Source organism: Macaca mulatta, chromosome 3 (genome assembly GCF_049350105.2).
Source record: "Macaca mulatta isolate MMU2019108-1 chromosome 3, T2T-MMU8v2.0, whole genome shotgun sequence".
NCBI classification, from domain to species: Eukaryota; Metazoa; Chordata; class Mammalia; order Primates; family Cercopithecidae; genus Macaca; species Macaca mulatta.
Genome location: NC_133408.1, coordinates 40,471,971 through 40,488,140, shown reverse-complemented (window position 1 = coordinate 40,488,140; position 16,170 = coordinate 40,471,971). Strand labels below are relative to the sequence as shown.

General features: G+C 38.1%; 1 protein-coding gene across 1 annotated transcript; it reads right to left on the bottom strand.

Annotated features, from left to right (window-relative positions):
• Positions 1-7,302: 7,302 nt before the first annotated feature.
• On the bottom strand, positions 7,303-14,969 carry LOC144340143 (beta-defensin 109-like). The gene is made up of 2 exons (XM_077997970.1): positions 14,912-14,969; positions 7,303-7,508 (listed from the first exon to the last, which is right to left on the bottom strand). The coding sequence occupies exons 1-2, from the start codon at positions 14,967-14,969 to the stop codon at positions 7,303-7,305; spliced, it is 264 nt and encodes an 87-aa protein (XP_077854096.1).
• Positions 14,970-16,170: the final 1,201 nt, after the last annotated feature.

Sequence of the window (16,170 nt, the reverse complement as noted above, 5' to 3'; positions counted from 1 at the left end):
TTCTCCCAAGACTAAACCAGGAAGAAGTTGAATCCCTGAATAGACCAATAACAGGCTCTGAAATGGAGGCAATAATTAATAGCCTACCAACCAAAAAAGTCCGGGACCAGAAAGATTCATAGCCGAATTCTACCAGAGGTACAAGGAGGAGCTGGTACCATTCCTTCTGAAACTATTCCAATCAATAGAAAAAGAGGGACTCCTCCTTAACTCATTTTATAAGGCCAACATCATCCTGATACCAAAGCCTGGCAGAGACACAACAAAAAAAAGAATTTTAGACCAATATCCCTGATGAACATCCATGCAAAAATCCTCAATAAAATACTGGTAAACCAAATCCACAGCACTTCAAAAAGCTTATCCACCATGATCAAGTGGGCTTCATCCCTGGGATGCAAGACTGGTTCAACATACACAAATCAATAAACGTAATCCAGCATATAAACAGAACCAAAGACAAAAACCACATGATTATCTCAATAGATGCAGAAAAGGCCTTTGACAAAATTCAACAGCTCTTCATGCTAAAAACTTAATAAATTCCGAATTGATGGAACATATCTCCAAATAATAAGAGCTATTTATGACAAACCCACAGCCAATATCATATTGAATAGGCAAAAACTGGAAGCATTCCCCTTGAAAGCTAGCACAAGACAGGGATGCCCTCTTTCACCACTCCTATTCAACATAGTGTTGAACTTCTGGCCAGGGCAACCAGGCAAGAGAAAGAAATAAAGGGTATTCAATTAGGAAAAGAGGAAGTCAAATTGTCCCTGTTTGCAGATGACATGATTGTATATTTAGAAAACCTCATCATCTCAGCCCCAAATCTCCTTAAGCTGATAAGCAACTTCAGCAAAGTCTCAGGATACAAAATCAATTTGCAAAAATCACAAGCATTCTTATACACCAATGACAGACAAACAGAGAACCAAATCATAAGTGAACTCCCATTCACAATTGCTTCAAAGAGAATAAAATATCTAGGAATCCAACTTACAAGGGATGTGAAGGACCTCTTCAAGGAGAACTACAAACCACTGCTCAATGAAATAAAAGAGGACAGAAACAAATGGGAGAACATTCCATACATTCCATGCTCATGGATAGGAAGAATCAATATAGTGAAAATGGCCATACTGTGCAAGGTAATTTATAGATTCAATGCCATCCCCATTAAGCTACCAGTGACTTTCTTCACAGAATTGGAAAAAACTACTTTAAAGTTCATATGGAACCAAAAAAGAGCCCGCATTGCCAAGACAATACTAAGTCAAAAGAACAAAGCTGGAGTCATCACGCTACCTGACTTCAAATTATACTACAAGGCTACAGTAACCAAAACAGCATGGTACTGGTACCAAAACAGAGCTATAGACCAATGGAACAGAACAGAGCCCTCAGAAATAATACCACACTTCTACAACTATCTGATCTTTGACAAACCTGACAAAAACAAGAAATGGAGAATGGATTCCCTATTTAATAAATGCTGCTGGGAAAAGTGGCTAGCCATAAGTAGAAAGCTGAAACTGTATCCTTTCCTTATATCTTATACAAAAATTAATTCAAGATGGATTAGAGACTTAAATGTTAGACCTAAAACCATAAAAACCCTAGAAGAAAACCTAGGCGATACCATTCAGGACACAAGCTTGGGCAAGGACTTCATGTCTGAAACAACAAAAGCAATGGCAACAAAAGCCAAAATTGACAAATCGGATCTAATTAGACTAAAGAGCTTCTGCACAGCAGAAGAAACTACCATCAGAATAAACAGGCAACCTACAGAAAGGGAGAAAATTTTTGCAATCTACTCATCTGACAAAGGGCTAATATCCAGAACCTACAAAGAACTCAAAGAAATTTACAAGAAAAAAAAAAAAAACAATGCCGTCAAAAAGTGGGCAAAGGATATGAACAGACACTTCTCAAAAGAAGACATTTATGCAGTCAACAGACACATGAAAAAATGCTCACCATCACTAGCCATCAAAGAAATGCAAATCAAGACCACAATGAGATACTGTCTCACACCAGTTAGAAAGGTGATCATTAAAACGTCAGGAAACAACAGGTGCTGGAGAGGATGTGGAGAAATAGGAACACTTTTACACTGTTGGTGGAACTGTCCACTAGTTCAACCATAGTGGAAAACAGCATGGTGATTCCTTAAGGATCTAGAACTAGAAATACCATTAGAACCAGACATCCCATTACTGGCTATATCCCCAAAGGATTATAAATCATGCTGCTATAAAGACACATGCACACATATGTTTATTGCATCACTATTCACAACAGTACAGACTTGGAGCCAACCCAAATGTTCATCAACGATAGACTGGATTAAGAAAATGTGGCACATATACACCATGGAATACTATGCAGCCATAAAAGAGGATGAGTTCATGTCCTTTGTAGGGACATGGATGCAGCTGGAAACCATCATTCTCAGCAAACTACTGCAAGAACAGAAAACCAAACACCACATGTTCTCACTCATGGATGGGAACTGAACAATGAGAACACCTGGACACAGGAACGGGAATATCACACACCAGGGCCTGTTGTGGGGTTGGGGGAGGAGGGAAGGATAGCATTAGGAGATACACCTAATGTATATGACGAGTTAATGGGTGCAGCACACCAACATGGCACATGTATACATATGTAACAAACCTGCACTTTGTGCATGTATTCCCTAGAATATAAAGTATAATAAAATAAAATAATAAAATAAAAAATGTACGATGAAAATAAATGAAACGTAACACACAGCATGTGAGATAATGTTTTAATACATATCTAAAAATGCCTTAAAATTCAATAGAAATTAAAAAAAAATCTTCTAAAACTTGACAAAAGGAAACAACAAAAATTACAGACTGGAAAAGCCTGGCTGACTGGAGTGATGTCCTGTCTCAAGAAAGAACAAACAAACACACAAACAAACAAAGGATTCTGAAAGCAGAGAATCAAACAGATATTTGTACACCATTCTTCCTTCTTCCTACTAGCACTCTTCATAGTAGGAAAAGGCAAAAACAACCCAAATGTGTCACGAATTGCTTCATCAGTTTTTTAGGATCTGAAATACTGCCTCAATTTTCAGTTACTCATTGTGGGGTGGACCTGCAGTTACCACATTTGGTCCAAAATTTTATGCTGATGAAGGTAGACCTGTCCTGCATTTTCAGAGGGACAGAATTCTGGTGTTTCTCCAGGTTCCTTGGCTTACCAGGAATGAAGATCCGGGAAGAATGTATGTGTGTATGTATGTATGTATGTATGTATGTACATAATTATTTCCTGTTTTTAAATTTAAAAAATATGGGATACATGTGCAGAACGTACAGGTTTGTTATATAGGTATCCTTTGCCATGGTGGTTTGTTGCACCTATTGACTCATCCTCTAAGTTCTCTTCCCTCACCCCCAGACCCCAGCGGGCCGTGTTGTGTGTTGTTCCCCTCACTGTGTCCTTGTTTTCTCAATGTTCCACTTTCACTTATTAGTGAAAACATGCGGTGTTTGATTTTTTTGTTACTGTGTTAGTTTGCTCAGTATGATGGCTTCATCCATGTGTCTGCAAAAGACATGATCTCATTCCTTTTTATGACTGCATAGTATTTTATGGTGTAAATGTACCACATATTCTTTATCCAGTCTAGCACTGAAGGGCATCTGGGTTGGTTTAATGTCTTTGCTATTGTATATAGTGCTGCAATAAACATACATGTGCATGTGTCTTTATAGTGGAATGATTTATATTCCTTTGGGTATATAGCCAGTAATGGGATTACTGGGTCAAATGGTGTTTCTGGTTCTAGATCCTTGAGGAATCACCATACTGTCTTCCACAATGGTTGAACTAATTTACAGTTTCCCCAACAGTGTAAAAGCGTTCCTCTTTCTTCTCAGCCTCACCAGCATCTATTGTTTCTTAACTTTTTAATAATCACCATTCTGATGGGTGTGAGATGGTATCTCATGGTAGTTTTGATTTTCACTTCTCGGATGATCAGTATTGTTGAGCTTATAAAAAATACATTTGTTGGTTAGGTAAATGTCTTCTTTTGATAAGTTTCTGTTCATATCCTTTGCTCACTTTTGATGGGGTTGTTTGTTTTTTTGCTTGTAAATATGTTTAAGTTCCTTGTCAATTTTTGTTATTAGACCTTTGTCAGATGGGTAGGTTGCAATAATTTTCTCCCATCCTGTAGGTTGATTGCTCATGCTGATGATAGTTTCTTTGCTGTGCAGAAGGTCTTTAGTTCAATTAGATCCGATTTGTCAATTTTGGCTTTGGTTGCAATTGCTTTTGACATTTTTGTCATGAAGTCTTTGTCCTTGCCTGTGTCCTGAATGGTATTGCCTAGGTTTTCTTCTAGGGTTTTTATGGTTTTGGATTTTACATTTAAGTCTTTAATCCATCTTGAGTTAATTATTGTATAAGGTGTAAGGAAGGGGTCAAGTTTTGGTTTTCTGTATATGGCAAGCCAGTTTTCCCAGCATCATATACTGAATAGGAGATCCTTTCTCCCTTGCTTGTTTTTGTCAGGTTTGTCAAAGATCAGGTGGACATAGATGTGTGGTGTTATTTCTGAAGTCTTTGTTCTACTCCATTGGTCTATATGTCTGTTTTGGCAGCAGTAGCCTGCTGTTTTGGTACCGTAGCCTTCTAGTACAGTTTGAAGTTAGTGTAATGCCTCCAGCTTTGTTATTTTTGTTTATGATTGTCTTGGCTATATGGGGTATTCTTTGATTCCATATGACATTTAAAATAGTTCTTTCTAATTCTGTGAAAAATGTCAACGGTATTTTGATGGGTATAGCATTGAATCTATAATGTTTGGGCAGTATGGCCATTTTCACAATATTGATTCTTCCTATTCATGAGGATGGAATGTTTTTCCATTCACCTGTGTCCTCTCTTATTACCTTGAGCAGTGGTTTGCAGTTGTCCTTGAAGAGGTCCTTCACATCCGTTGTACTCCTAGTTGTATTCCTAGGTATTTTACTCTCTTTGTAGCAATTGTGAATGGGAGTTCATTCTTGATTTGGCTCTCTGCTTGAGTATTGTTGGTGTAATGGAATGCTTGTGATTTTTGCACAATGATTTTGTATCTTGAGACCTTGGTGAAGTTGCTTATCAGTTCAAGAAGTTTTTCAGTTGAGATGATGGGGTTTTCTAAATATGAAGTCATGTCATCTGCAAACAGAGACAAGTTGACTTTCTCTCTTCCTATTTGAATACCCTTTATTTCTTTCTATTGCCTGATTGCCCTGGCGAGAACTTCCAATACTATGTTGAATAGAAGTGGTTACAGAGGGCTTCCTTGTCTTGTACCAGTTTTCAAATGGAATGCTTCCAGCTTGTGCCTATTCTTTATGATATTGGCTGTATGAAATAGCTCTTATTATTTTAAGGTATGTTCCATCAATACCTAGTTTATTGAGAGTTTTTAACAGGAAGGGATGTTGAATTTTATCAGAGGCATTTTTGCGTGTATCAAAATAATTGTCTGGTGTTTGCCTTTGGTTCTGTTTATGTGATCAATTACATTTATTGATTTGTGTATGTTGAATCAGCCTTTCATCCCAAAGATGCAGCCCACTTGATCGTGGTGGATAAGCTTTTTGATGTGCTGCTGGATTCGGTTTGCCAGTATTTTATTGAGAATTTTTGCATCGATGTTCATCAGGGATAATGGCCTGAATTGAGCAGGGGTGTGTTTGTGTGTGTGTGTGTGTGTGTTTACCTCGGTTTGCCAGTAGGTTGATGTGTGTGTGTGACGTGTGTGTGTGTGTGTGTGAATGTGTGATAGAGGGCCAAAGTAGGGCAGAGGAGGCTCCCCGGCCTGCCATGACATTGAATGTTCTGAATTCAAGATGCTCTAATGGACTGTGTCAGTTGGCCTTCAGCCAGGAGGTGATGCTTGAAAAAGACTGGCAGCTGCGGTGGTAGTGGTGAGATTTGGACTTGCCTTATGTTACCCATGGTAGATACTCTGGTGTCTCAGGGAATGGGTAGAGCCAAAGGGCTTCTAAAAGTTTCTTCTGTTATTTGTGTTAATCTACCAGGGTAGGTGGTTGAGCAAAACCAGGTGGGAACTAGGTCAGGTAAAGTGATGCTCTGGCTCTCTACATGTGGGACAAGCAGTGGCTCCAGTGGGAATTGGAAGGCAGTTCTTGGGCCACTGGGGTAATTTTCCAGAGAGAAGTGAAGCTGCCTCTGCCTCTGTACAAGGAGAGTCCATATGAAGAATGGGGAGTAGCAGCTTGGCAGTAAGCCCCATCCAGCTCCCACACCCTTGGCAAGGCAGGTCTCACACCCACAGTGTTCCACTGGGAGTAGCTAGCTAAGTTTCAAGAAGTCTGAACTCAGAGCTCAAAGCTGACCCATACCATAAGCCTCTCGTATTGAGACAGCAACTGCAGCTTTCAGGCCACACCCCTCCTGATCCACCTGCTGAGCAGGGGCATCCAGCTCCTGTGCTTGTTGCTGCATCACACGTCCCACTCACCTCTCAGTTCTGGCCTGGGGAGTTTGTCCCCTCACAAGATTATATCAAACATTTCAGTTGGAAGGTTCTCTCAACCTGTGACCACCATTTGAGTTAGCTGGCAGACTTCTGGGAGGTCCTCCCTGAGGTAGAATCAGAAATGGCTTCCCTCCATCCTGCCAGAAACTGGGAACGTGCTGGAGACTCAAAGCACATCCCAATACCACTCCTCATATACTCGTCACTCTTCACTAAATCAACTCCAGCCCTGAGTAGGATTAAGGCCTTCCCCTATGGCCTAGATTGATAGGTTTCCCAATGGAAGTGTATATCTTACAGTCAGTTTATCCCCCTCTCACACCCTCGAAACCCAAAATTTTCTGCCTAGCTTATAGTGTAACCTGCATCCTGCTGCTTCTTTCAAATGGTCTGTGGCTTATTTCAGTTTTCCTGTTAAGTTCCTCTGTTGCTTCTTGAAAGAAAGTTCAGTGTGAATCTCTACACACCACTTTGTCTTTCCAAGTGCATGAGGCAGGCTAACAATGCCTTCAATCCACCATCTTGGAAAACAAAAATAACAGTTTTCTCATTTTTAAAGGTTTTGTTAAGATCTGTTAATGACTCACAAAGAAAACATATTGGGTATATTTGAAATTAGTATTTATTCATTCATGTTGATAAGTGAAAATACAAGATGGTTATCAAGATGGAAGTACTTAATATGTATATTTCAATATTCTTAGATGCAAAGAACTTCACTTTTGATGTATTTTTATTTTACGTCAGTTTCATTTCAACTTAGGTTTAAGGGGTTCTTGATAATCTGACATGATAAGTGGTGTTGGAATTGGCATTAAAATCCACCATGCTCTACAGCACTTCATCCTTCTTCGGCAGGCACCAATTTGATCTTCTACTACTTTGCAGACATCTCTTCTGCAAACACCAGACAAATTGAGACAATGACCTTCAGCAGCACCCAAACCACCTCTCACTGCAGGAAAGAAGATCCAGTGAGATCTACATAGTCCACAAATGGAATGTAAATCCATAAACACTCTTAAGTAAGAGAATAAATTTAGTATGAGCATTTTTACGTGGGAGCTTTTGAAATGGTTGCTGCTCACATGTCAGAGACACATGCAGATTAAGAAAGGTAGTAGTTCCGATCCTGGTTTGGCACAACAGTCACGGTCTTTTTGGTGGGGGAAAAGGGATGTGGGAGGGGATGGTACATCTTCATCTTTTCCTCTAAGTTTTCTCTCAGAAATGGCTGTTGCTTACCGCAGGGCAAAAATGCCAGTGTCTTCTGCCAGAGTGGGTTACTGAGGGCCATGGTGGTTCCACCTTGTGGCTGATACTGATAGTCCCTTTCTGCTTTTTTTCGTTCCTAGCCAAAAAAGATGTTTCTGCAGTCTCAGGTATGCTGATTTCAGCAGTTGTTTTTTCTATATGGCTATTCAGTTTTTTTTTTTTTTTCTTTCACTGTCTCTCTCTCTTTTTCTTTTCTTTTTTCTTCTTTTTTTTTTTTTTGGCTTCACTGTGTTGCCATAGTTTCTTAAGTGGTCCCTTGAACCCTCCCAGTGCTATTTTGGTTTGCACATAGCTATCTATATATTTTTTCTTGGGGGAAGTATAGAGTTAAAGGCTGGTGTATCCTGCTCTTGCTCCCCCAAGTGATTTCATTCCCCCAAGCTAATATTTCAGGCATTCAATTTATCCGTGCTTTCATCTGTCCAAACGTAAGTGGAAATTACTTTTTCTCTCCACATTTAGATTTGCTCTGTCTACTTTAATTGCTAATAGTGTCTTAGTCATAGGATAGATTAGTTAGAAAAAAAGTATATTTTTGACATTATAAATGATCCTTTCAATTTGTGTCTAAAAGTGGAAAATATTAGAAAGCTTAACATTTATTATTGTGTCCAGACCAGTATTTCCTCCAGATGACCTTTATTACAACAAAGATAATTTAATGAAGATCTCTCTAATGGTAAAGCTGATGGCTTTGTGCTATTATAATATCCTTAAAATAAAGTGACAGTCTAGTGGAAAGACCAACTAAAGCAAGGGTTAGGAAAAAATCAGTTATTACCTTCATTTTGGTCTCACTCTGCATTAAGAGTTTTCATTGTGTCAAAGATTTATTATTCATTAAGTAACCAAATGTTCATTTAATAGTAAATGGATCCTATTAAAGATGATTTTTAAAATTATAATCACATTACTTTTATTCACATCTGTCTACTGATGCCATTCACAGATGAGAATGGTATAACGTTATTTTATTTTTTTCATTTTGCCACATCTTTATTTACTTAGGTTTATGCTGTATCAAACAATGTATGTGTGGGAGTAATGGGTGATTCAGGAATGCATGAGGGGGAGGTTTAAGCTCTTTAACTTCGAACAATTAAAATTAGCAACATAATATTGAAATACATGCATAACACTCAAGTGGTACTTTCAAAATAGTGTATATTTCCTCTGTTTATTTGTAGCTTTTAAACCCAGCTAGAAGTATTCTATTTCTTTTAGGCACCATAAGTCTGAAAGTCTGTAGTGAAAGCTACAAGTAGTAAATGATGCTAATTCATGTGCTCCCACCTGTGGAAGAATTGAATGTCTTAGATAAAAAAAGATGGTGCAATTGGTGTACCAAGTATCTTAGAATATAATTTGGTGGTGGCTTTTCTGTTTCTGTAGCAGAGTAACATATATAATATATCCAAGTCATCAAGTTATTTAAATATGCCTTTAAACAGGGAGAACTGAAAATAATACTGTGAATCCTGGTAAGCATTTAAAAATAATGAGGAGAATATTGCCTTTACAAAGTCAAAATTTGTCTGAATACAACCCATATAGCAATTTCATAGCAAAACATTTCCTTCAATCCTATTAAAGTCAGAATGAAAAGAAGAATGTCCACTGTCAATGCTGTATTAATATTGTTCTAAAAGTTTTGAACAATGAAACATATTGTAAGAAGAGAAGTCAGAGGAGACTTGAGCCCATTGTTTTTCCTCTCCTTCTATACCTCCCAAAATACCATTGGAATGTTGTAACATTTTGAAGAATCTGTAGTAGTGTCCCAAATCATAGAATACTATGAATGCATCTGAATCTGAGATATCCCCAAAAGGTACAAAATAGGTGTGACTAGAATGAAAGAAAGATTTAGGCTTTTGGCCATGACTGCAAGTTAGCTGCTCTCAAGTGACTGCTGCTATAGAACAAATATATAGTAGAGGATCTCTTTGAAACACTTCTATCCCTGAAAAGGGTTAGGCAAGTTCCTAAAATATCTCCTCTTGCAAACACAAAAATAGTCTGTGAACTGGAGCTTGAGCAGTGGGCACTTTGTACTGGATAGCTGATGGAGGGGGGTGAGGGTTTCCCAGATCTTCTGGGAAGATCTGCTATGATCAGTAATGCTAATGATGGTACTACTGACTCTTGGGCCATCAGAAATTCCAGTTTGTTAATGCTGAAACTTCTATATTGAGTTAAAGCATTGTGTCAGCTTCACAGAGGAAGTCTGGATAATAGCATTCTCATTTCAGACCATAAAATGATGTCAGGTTAAGGATGAACAATGAGTTCAGTATTAAAAATGATCAGGTAAGCAAGAAACCATGAATACAAGTTAATGAAATGAATAGCATATCTAGACCCTTTAAAACTAAATATATTGAAATCATCAATGTGGAGAAATAATTAAGCAGGTGTGTATCAATTGTTTAAAGAAACAATCTACTATTACAAAGATTTAAAAACAATAGTAAAACAATATAGATGATAGAAAAAATGGGCAGGTCTGGCTGGGCATGGTGGCTCATGCCTGTAATCCCAGCACTTTGGGAGGCCAAGATGGGTGGATCACGAGGTCAGGAGTTCAAGACCAGCATGCCCAAGATGGTGAAACCTTGTCTCTACTAAAAAATATATATATATAAATTAGCCGAGCATGGTGGCGGGTGCCTGTAGTCCCAGCTACTCAGGAGGCTGAGATAGAAGAATCGCTTGAACCCAGGAGGTGGAGGTTGCAGTGAGCCAAGATCGCACCACTGCACTCCAGCCTGGGCAACAGAGTGAGACTCCATCTCCAAAAAAAAAAAAAAAAAAAAAGGCAGGTCTGAAATAAAAAATAATTTAAAAATAATGCAGGTTATTAATGATATATTAGACACAGGTAAGAGGATAACCAGTGAAGAAAAAACTGTTTAAATGATATACCCAGAATGTAACATGGAAACACAAGGTCTAACATTTATTTAATTCAAATATGGGGGGAGAGAAGTGTAAAAGGATTCACCATTTCAAGAGATTCTCAGAAAGAAATTAAGAAAAGGTATAAATCCATTGATTCAAATAATATATTTCTAACAGATGATATAAAAATCAACTCACTTTAGTTAAATTATAAAACATTAAAACCAAACACCAGACCATACAAACATTGAAAAAAGGATAATTTATAATGAAATAATATTTATCTGATTATTAAAGAAAGAAAGAAAGAGAAAGAAAGAAAGAAAAAAAGAAAGAAAGAAAGAAAGCAAGCAAGCAAGAAAGAAAGAAAGAAAGAAAGAAAGAAAGAAAGAAAGAAAGAAAGAAAGAAAAAAGCATTAGTGAGGGAGAGTGAGTGAGAGTGAGTGTGTTTGGGCCCCTACTGATGATGCTAAACTATCACAAGCCCACACTCAGCCTTTCAACATTTGCTGGAGATTCACTTGTTCACTCATTCACTAAAAATGAGTAAACTAGTATCAACAAATGTCGAGAGAAAATAACTGTTAATACAGAATTGGGTACTCAGTAATGCTGTCTTTCAAGATCAAAAATAACAATATGAAATTGACAGATAAAAATTAAAATTGTTCACTACCAAGAGATCTGCAGCAAATAAAATTTCAAAGGCTACATATCAGAAAGAAAGAATTTAACCCAAAAGCTGATACTAGAGTCAACTTGGAATTCCATAAATATCACTAAACTGATGATAATAGTAACACTTTCTGACACGTGGGGATTCTGAAAAGAAGTGAACTTTTACTTTTGTTTAGAATTTAGAAAGTTGTAGAAAAATGCTCTTGCCCTGACAAAGAGAATAAGCTGGATAATCTATAGATCATAGATTTCATTTTGAAACATAGAACTGAGGTCTCAAACAAAGCTAATTAACTTAAATTCAGAGTGATGAAGCCCTGCTGAAAAAAGAACGGATCCACAGATGCTTTGTGCCTAGCTGAGTTGCAGCAGCAGAAGCAGGAGGAAGCTGCCCTTGATGGAGATAACAAGGAAACAAGTGAATCTCCAGCAAATGTTGAAAGGCTGAGTGTGGGCTTGTGATAGTTTAGCATCATCAGTAGGGGCCCCAACACACGCACTCTCACTCACTCTCCCTCACTAATACTTTCTTTCTTTCTTTCTTTCTTTCTTTCTTTCTTTCTTTCTTTCTTTCTTTCTTTCTTTCTTTCTTTCTTTCTCTTTCTTTCTTTCTTTCCTTCCTTCTTTCTTTCTTTCTTTCTTTCTTTCTTTCTTTCTTTCCTTCTTTCCTTCTTTCTTTCTTTCTTTCTTTCTTTCTTTCTTTCTTTCTTTCTTTCTTTCCTTCCTTCCTTCCTTCCTTCCTTCCTTCCTTCCTTCCTTCCTTCCTTCCTTCCTTCCTTCCTTCCTTCTTTCTTTCTTTCTTTCTTTCTTTCTTTCTTTCTTTCTTTCTTTCTTTCTTTCTTTCTTTCTCTCTCCTTCTCCTTCCTTCCTTCCTTCCTTCCTCCCTCCTTCCCTCCCTCCCTCCCTCTCTTCCTTTCTCTCTCTCTCTCTCTCTCTCTCTCTTTCTTTCTTTGGAGTCTCACTCTGTCGCCCAGGCTGGAGTGCAATGGCGCGGTCTTGTCTCACTGCATTCTCCGCCTCCAGGGTTCAAGCGATTCTCCTGACTCAGCCTCCCAAGTAGCTGGGACTACAGGCGCATGCCACCATGCCCGGCTAATTTTTTGTATTTAGTAGAGACGGGGTTTGACCGTGTTAGCCACTGACCTCGTGATCTGCCCACCTCGGCCTCCCAAAGTGCTGGGATTACAAGCGTGAGCCACAGCGCCCGGCCCCACTAATGGTTTTTTCATGACCTATCTTGTGTGCTCCTGGGTAAGATCGGATGGAGAGCAGAACTACCAGATGCACTTTTGAGGGACAGCCATGTAGGAACTGCTGCAATTTGAGGTGAGAGCAAGGTAAAGGTCTTACTGTGAGAATCAGGTAAAATCCTCTGTTACTGGGGAGTGTGTGAAGGAGCTGAGACAATCCCCCTTCACTCTCTTTTCTCACAGGTGCATAAGCAGAGGGGCCTGATGAGGTCTGAAGGCAGGGCAGGGCAGGTAGATGAGAGAAGCAGATTCTCTGGTCTTTCTTTGAGTGTGAGGCAGCTACTGCCCAAGGCTGGGCAAGGGATGGGAGCCCTGAGAGATTCTTGAGGTTCAGAGATAGAGGCTTGCTGAGGATGAAAGTGTACAGGAGAGCTAAGAGAGGCTCCAGTGCTGACCATGGCATTCTGCAAGAAGAGAAAATCTGTATGTAGTGGTTTATGAGGGAAAATCATGAGTTCAATTTTGGATATCTATGACTTTTGAAATTCAGTGTCCAAGTAGATATACCAGTTATGCAGTTGGATAATTTATTATAAGCCTGCAGTTCAAAAGGAGGTCCAAAAGGAGAATTGAAAAGGATGAGACTTGCTGAGCCCCTCCAGAGTGTGTGGTGAGGGAGAAGAGAAAAGAATCAGGCACTGAGCTCCGAGCTCTCCAATAGGAAGTATGATGGGAAAAGATGAGGAAGAAACAAAGGAAGCCGAAGTGGTAGCTCCAGTGAGATAGGCTGAGAATCAAGTGAATGTGCTGTCCTGGAAACCAAGTGAAGAAAGTATACTATGAAGAAGGAAGTGATTATTTGTGTCAAATGCTGCTAATAGGCCAATTAAAGTTGTAGTGAAAAATGATCATTGGACCTAGCAATATGGAGATTATTGGTCACTTTGACAAAAGTGGTGTCAATAACATGATTGAAAAAAGGGGAGAGAGCCCGACTGGGATATATTTAAGAGACAATGAGAGGAGAGGAATTGAAGACAGAGAGTATGGACAACTCTTTTAAGATTTTTACTGAAAACTAGAGCAAAAAAATAGGATGACAGCTGGCATCAGAAGAAAAGTAAGGACATACTTAACAGTATATTTGTATGCTGATGGTAATAATTTACTAGCATAAAAATTGATGACACAGTCACAACTGATGACACATGATATAGTGAACTGCAACAGGAAAATCCCCAAGGTACACAGCAAAGAGGGAATATAATACACAAATACATTTTTTTAAAAATGATGTGAATCTCTGAAACATCTGTTTTGACATTAACTTTTCATTCCTGCAATAGTTATTTTAAGCATGTTCTCATTTGTCCAGTGTTGCCAGGTTATTATAAAGTATATTAGACTTTATGAAAAACATTTTTTAAATTACTAGTTTTTTCTCATTCGTTTCATTAATTTATATTTTGTATTTATAACTTTCCCTTTATCTTGTTTAGGTTTATTATGCTTTTTTTTTCCAAAAGCCCTCAAAATGCATGCTTAGACCATTAAATTTTAGCCGGTTTAGTATTGAAAGTGATGTTACCCATTTCTGTGTGGTTACCTGTAATATACCACGAGCGGCACTTCTTGGTGTCTTTACTTATTATTAATTCACTTGTCTGAAGTTCCTTTAACTCTCCTTTCTAGTCCTAAGTTTCACTTTGCAAATCATTTTTTATTCATAGCCACGTAAAATAGAATTTATTTTGAAAAGTCTCTCATATAATTTTCACTTATTCTAGGATTATAAGTTTTCTGTTTGTCTCTTTGAATAAAACTTTCAGATTTGTCAACACTTATTTAGCAGTAGCTCCTATTGATAGAATTCCATCCATCTCTTTTGACCTAGTGAGCAAATATAATAATAAATGCTGCTGAAATTAAATCCTGTCAGATCTAACTGCCTGCATATAAATTTCCAGGTCCCACAAAGGCATCTCATTGAGGTCACGTTCTGTTGTATCCTTACTTTGTATCTTGAGATGCCTTAGTGGGGCATGGAAATTGATATGTAGGCAGTTTGATCTGACAGGATTGAATTTCAGCAGCATCTATTATTATATCCACTCACTAGATCAAAAAACATGGATTGAATTATCAACAGGAGCTACTGCTAAATGAGTCTCTTTTCTATTTTTCCCTATTATAATCCTAGTGAAGCTGTAAATATTAGGTTCTTGAACCCACAGGACTGATTCTAGGATCTTGTCTAGCCAGGGATATAGCCTTCTAATCTGCAGAACCTTATAGTAATCAGCTACCAACTTACCTGGGGATAAAAGAATTGAAAAAAGAAGGAGAATAAGAAGAAGTAAATGGTGTCTCATGGCTGAAGGGCCAGCATCAATGTGGGTTGAGCCTGGAGTCTCTGGACATCGTGGGTCTGGGCCTTTTTGTGATGCTGTCTGAGTCTGTGATTTGTTCTTGGTTAGTAGAGACTAACGAAAAAAGAATAACTAAATCTCCCACAAGAAACTTCCAGGGACACACAAGTATATAAATGTGGTGATATCTCAATGGATGAGAAAGCAGGTGAATGCTATTTATTTCCAAAAGACTCAGGATGTCTTATTGTCACCTGCTTTCTTTATTATTTTCAACATGCACATGCAATAATCATTGCTCTTACTTTAAGTATAAAGTATTGTTTGCCAGGCAATATAGTAGGAACTGAAGTAAAATTGTTATACAAAAACTGTACGTAATTAATGGATATAGTTTGACAAATTTGCACATATATATTACTCTTGTTACCACAACCAATATCCAGGTAATAATATACCCATCACCTCCAAATGTTTCCTACGTCCCTTTATTGTTGTTGTTGTTGTTGTCAGAACCCCTAAGATCGACCCTCTTAACAAATTGTTAAATACAAAATACCTCAGTAATAACTATAGGTACTATGTTTTAGAGCCTATCTCTGTAATTGACTCATTTTGCATAGCTTCAACCCTTGAACAATAACTCCCCGTATTGCTCTTTCCCACTCAATAAAATACCAAACTCTTTCAAAGCACATTCTATATAATCCACTTTATGAAGCTTTTCCTAACTTTCTTTTGTCTGCCCCCCTTCAGTAAAGGGAACTACTAACATAACAATTACCTATTTTGGATTTTTGTGTCTCTTACATATATTCCTGCATGAACCCATTTAACACTTTATCTCCCATTATCTTAATATGAAGTAAAATAAAACTTGAAATGATTTTAAAAATGAAATCACAGAAGGGCTTTGTAAAAGTATGATGTACCATTGCTTATTTGTAAGAATTCAAGTGACATTAGGGGTTTTAAAACATCTTTTGTTTTGATTGGTTCTTTGCTTGTAATCCTTGTGTCTTGCATATTGTGGGCACAGGGTCTTTCCCAGCTATTTGCTTGGGGAAGATTAGTTAGAGTTACAATGAACACCAAAGGCTATCTTGTCTAGTAACTTACCTTCCAGATGAGGAAATGAGCTGAGGGAAAGGAAGAAACTTGCCCAAGATCACCCAGTGATCAAGTGAGGAAGGTGATAGGGACA

What these genes read in the sequence shown, in the direction of transcription:
- LOC144340143 (XM_077997970.1), bottom strand. Translation starts at nt 14,969, where the DNA reads ATGAGACACCATTTACTTCTTCTTATTCTCCTTCTTTTTTCAATTCTT. An exon ending in TTCAATTCTTTTATCCCCAG is followed by an intron (nt 7,509 to 14,911) that starts GTAAGTTGGTAG and finishes TCTTTCCTGCAG; the next exon opens with TGAGAGGTGGTTTGGGTGCT.